This window comes from Aphanomyces invadans, assembly GCF_000520115.1.
Source record: "Aphanomyces invadans strain NJM9701 unplaced genomic scaffold supercont1.90, whole genome shotgun sequence".
In the NCBI taxonomy this organism is placed as follows: domain Eukaryota; phylum Oomycota; class Saprolegniomycetes; order Saprolegniales; family Verrucalvaceae; genus Aphanomyces; species Aphanomyces invadans.
In genome coordinates this window covers 66,996-71,637 of record NW_008580235.1, presented here as the reverse complement: position 1 = coordinate 71,637, position 4,642 = coordinate 66,996, and the positions used below count along the sequence as shown (strand labels likewise).

The 4,642-nt window shown below is 55.5% G+C and overlaps 2 protein-coding genes across 2 annotated transcripts; one reads left to right on the top strand and one right to left on the bottom strand.

Moving 5' to 3' along the window:
* Nucleotides 1-129: 129 nt before the first annotated feature.
* Nucleotides 130-1,054, top strand: H310_14803 (hypothetical protein; the record flags this gene model as incomplete). Its single annotated transcript, XM_008882734.1, has 3 exons — nucleotides 130-246; nucleotides 340-819; nucleotides 872-1,054. The coding sequence occupies 3 exons, from the start codon at nucleotides 130-132 to the stop codon at nucleotides 1,052-1,054; spliced, it is 780 nt and encodes a 259-aa protein (XP_008880956.1).
* A 2,061-nt stretch (nucleotides 1,055-3,115) lies between these two features.
* Nucleotides 3,116-4,114, bottom strand: H310_14802 (hypothetical protein; the record flags this gene model as incomplete). The annotated part of the gene is made up of 3 exons (XM_008882733.1): nucleotides 3,116-3,503; nucleotides 3,563-3,795; nucleotides 3,923-4,114. 3 exons carry the CDS (start codon nucleotides 4,112-4,114, stop codon nucleotides 3,116-3,118), a joined length of 813 nt encoding a protein of 270 aa, XP_008880955.1.
* Nucleotides 4,115-4,642: the final 528 nt, after the last annotated feature.

The following is a 4,642-nucleotide window of genomic DNA, read 5'->3' as shown; positions in this document are numbered from 1 at the left end:
CAAGGCTCGAACCCGTTGGAAGCGGAAACGGACGCTCTCCAGCGCTTCTATGACAACAAGCTTCGCATCGAGGAAGCCCGCCGCAACAACCCCGAAGCCACGTTCGACTACAACCACCCGTTCGCCCTCATGACGGAAGCCGAGTTCAAGGACCTTGTGGTCGGTCGTTCGTTCCAGCAAGGCCTGAGCGCCGTAAACGCTCTCCCGTCGGGCGACGTCAACCTGAACGCACCCCAAGCTGCATCGGTGGACTGAACCACCGGCAAATGTGTCAACCCCATTCGCAACCAAGGTAACTGCGGGTCTTGCTGGGCCTTTTCGGCTGTGGGAACGTCGGAGTCGGCCCACTGCCTCGCGTCGGGAGAGCTCCTCGACTTGTCCGAACAGCAAGTGACGAGTTGCTCGACCAACGGTTGCAACAGTGGCTATGAGGATACAGCCATCGACTACCTTGTCAGCACTGGCGTGTGCCTGGAGCGAGACTTTCCCTACACGTCTGGCACCACTGGCTTGACTGGCTCGTGCGCCAACTCGTGCACCAAGAAGAAGCTCAGCATCGGTGCGACCGTCCTGGTTCATGGCGAGTCTGCCACGGTCGCCGCATTGAACAACCAGCCTGTGTCCGTGGCTGTCGAGGCAGGCAACTCGGTGTGGATGAACTACCGCAGCGGTGTCGTCTCGCAATGCCCTGGCGCGAACTCGGACCACGCCGTCATCGCTGTGGGGTACGATACTTCGTCTATTAAGATCCGCAACTCGTGGAGCGCCAACTGGGGCGAAGCTGGACACATCCGCCTCAAACGGCGCTGGCAACGGCACGTGCAACGTCGTCGAGTGGGTGTCGTTCCCCACCATCGGTGGCTCGCCCAAGCCCACGACTACCAAGCCCACTACTAAGCCCAAGACGACTACCCCTGCTCCCGCGTCTGCCCAGCCTGACGGGTGTGACAACTGCAGCGGATGCTACTACCCGGCCGGGGACATGTGTTTGCCGGATGAATACACCAAGGACGACAGCGACTACTACAGCGTCGAGTACAACACAGGCAACTAAGCGCGGGTGCCCTGAACCTTGATTGCACCTACGATTCTTTGTGTCCACGTAAGGTAGGCGGTCTGTACCTCGTAAGGACAAGACCATTTCGCCATTTCACATATCAGTCTCGACGGTCATAAGTTTTCGAGGGGATGGTTGCATGGAACTACTCCGGAGTATATCATTACCGAACGTGGTCAGCAAGGTAAAGCGACAATCTCGCCTGACTCACATGACGTCCTTCTTCGAGCCAAGAAAGTCGATCCCATCCAGGAAATGCATGCTTGTATTTGCCAAGTATGGTGGTTGGGGCATTGCCGTCGCGATCGCGCTCGTGCTGGATGAACCTCTCCTTTTCCAGGACAATTGTATGTCGCACTACGTCGCGATGCTTGTCGAGTGCACAGGAATACGTACAGCGTACACTGGGCTAACACTTTGACGAGATGACATCCGTCGTGTCAGGGTACTTGGGTGCCCGACTCTGATTCGGGGGGCTGTGGTGATCATCACAGTTGCAACTGTCGGTCGTCGGTTTACCCAAAATTTGTTGACTTGTTACTCGAATATCGATATTGACGGTTTTTGACCAATCAGATGAGGCGCACCGTTCGTAATTGGACCGCCGCAAGCCCGATCGGACTCAGCTCGCCTCGACGCGCTTTGCCCCATACGTAGTACATACACGGAGAACTTGTTGAATGCCAACCATCGCCGCCGTTTGCCTCTCGTGCCAACATCGTCAAATTGAATCGTGTGGCTGGGATTGTCTCGATCGGCCGACCACTGCTGCTGCTGCTGCTGAGAAACCTTGCGGCATTGTGCCTCCTGAGCATGTCCACGTTGGAGCTGCAGCTACATGGCCCGTTGCTGATGTCGTTCGTCGTTCCGCTCATTCCGTGGTACTACGTAGTAGTTCGTACCTCCGTCCGGAAATAATATATTTCCACAGCAATTTTGTTTATGGACCTCGCTCCAAAATATCCATACTTTAATCTATAGAAAATGGAAACGGACGTCCGGTTCCGATCGAATACCTGGAATGATCGGTGATACTGATAACAATATCTGTATATCACACCGATCGTGAAACTAACTTGCAGCGCACGAAGGGACGAAAGACCATCGAGCATGGAGCAATTGCTGAGGTTGCACATGACTTTGGCGTAGATCGCATCTGGAAGCGAGTGGTTTCGAAAGGCAAAGTTGGCACTTGTAGTATCCAAGCTCTGTCCTCCGAGCACCGTCGTGTGGTCTGCGATACCCAGATGACGCTCGCGAACGTCCAGTACATTTTGAACCTAGCTGCCAACTAAGATGAGAGCCATTCACGCGTCTCAACGTCATAGGGTACTGCACCCCCACCGCGTTCTCAATCATGACGTGTTGTTGAGCCCGACGGACTGGTAGTTTTGCCACTGCAGGACAAACCGGTCGATGTCGGCGCCAGACCAGTCACCCACTTTGTCGCTGACAATTGTCGAAGGCGACGTTGCGATCATTTGTGGTCATAGCTGTCCCTCCAACGTATTCTGGTGCTCGGTTTGAATGCCCACCACGTGAAAGCTCGCCCCCCCACCCGCCCCTTTGTCCACGCAGCTCACTCAGCATTTCGTAGCAATGCCTCCTAGTATACCGCGCCATTCGACGATTCCGTCATGCAACGCTGCTGTCCAGCATTCGAGTTGGCCACTGGCCATCGCCGCTCGAAATCCACCCAGCAGTACTGAGTGGAAATCCATGGCACTGCGCACGGTTTCGACCACCTCAGTCCTGCGACCTCCACCCTTGCCGCGTCCTGTCGTTGAGCTTGCAAAGTTGTCCCGAATATCTTGGCATACCCGACAGTGATATTCGAGCTTGAAAAGTTGCTCGCCAACGCAGCCCATCGCGTCTCGTCCAAGCGAACGGCAAACAGCGGCCGATCGAAACGAGGCTGCATTTTGATGTTGAACCAATTCGCCACGACCGCGTGATGGCCCGTTATGTTGAACGGCGCCAAGTAAAGTCGTTGGCAATGTTCAAGGTCGACTTACGAGACGCTGACAAGACCAGACAGGACGAGGTTCAAGTTCCCGCTCAAGATCGCCAGGTGGCGCCAGCCACAACTTCGGTGCACAAGACTCTGCCTCCATACGACGTTGAGCGGGATTGAAACTCAGACGCAGCTAAGTTGGCGCAGTCAGCCAAGACCGTCGACAGCGACGCCGCAGTCAGGGCCGTCCGTCTAAGACCTGCGGCCACGACGGCCTGCACCACGGCTGGACACGGCACAATCTTCATGTCAATCGACCCAAATGGCCCAATCTCCCGCAGGACCGCCTCATACGTGTTGTAGAGCGGCGACTCGATCGTGCCATTTTGAAAGAGCAGACTCAACATTGACGTCGACCCGTTCCCAAACGCAAAGATGGCGCTCGTCTTGCCCGCGATGCAGGTTGCATTGTGTGCGATTGCCCACAGATTGCTGGCAAATGGCCAGTACCTTTTGAACGTCTGCAGCGTAGTTAGGTTGGACACACAGACCCGTTCTTGCGACTTAGGGTCATGGGGTACTGAATCCCGAACGCGTTCTCAATGATGTACGTGTGATAAGCCCGAGACGCTTGTAGTTTTGCCACTGCCCGACAAATATCACGACGCTCGCCGTCGTCCACTCGTCGGCTTCGACATGAACGGACTGCGCCTTCCTGTGCTGGATCATTTCGAGCCACCCCGCCGTTCACGAAAGTTTGGAGTTTGTTGGCAATGTCAAAGCACTATCCCCAGCATTACATCCTCATCACCCAGTCGACAGTTCGAACGACACCTTCCAAGTACACCGCGCCATGCGACACGTCCGCCATGCAACGCTGCTATCGAGCGATCGAATTCGCTATCGGTCACCGGCACTTTAGTCGCAATTGGGTCGTGGTAGAGAAACGGGGTCGCGATGCCGACCTTAAGGTTGGAGTAGTCTTTGGCGGCGACAGTCGATTGCAAGTCGTCCAAGCGAGCGTCCGAGGGGCCTATATAGCACCACGGGAACGCGAGTTGCTCCTTGAACCAGTCGGCCATCACGACTTGGTGACCGGTCATGTTGACCGTGGCCCAGTAAAAGTTGTTCTCAAAGTTTACGTTGCAAAGTACGAGATGCCCCCCACAAGGCATGAGCTCTCCCAAAGGAACCAGGAAGCCGACAACGCCTGCACATAGTTGGCGCGATCCAATCGTTCATGCAAAACCGTGATCGACTACTTCGACACACGAAAGGAGGAGGCAGCGAGAGATGGAAAATAAACAAGCCGTTTAGGCACTGTCGTTGTGGTGCCATCCTCTTTTTCCTCGACTAGATGACTTGACATATCACTACCAAAAGCGGCACCACCCGACGATGTAGCACTGGCACAGGTTTTCATGGGATCCCGCCTGCGTGATGAGTCGCTGGACTTGAGCCGTCATCACGTTCAATGGCTCGGAATCGTCGTCGAAAAAGTCGCGACCATTCAGTTTCGACACGACGCGTGACTGGCTTTTCGTTGAGGGCTTCTTGAGGGGCGCCGGCTCCTTCCGGGCCCAACGCGTTGACGAGTTCACGTTCGCGATGGCTGCGTCGTAGCTCCAGGA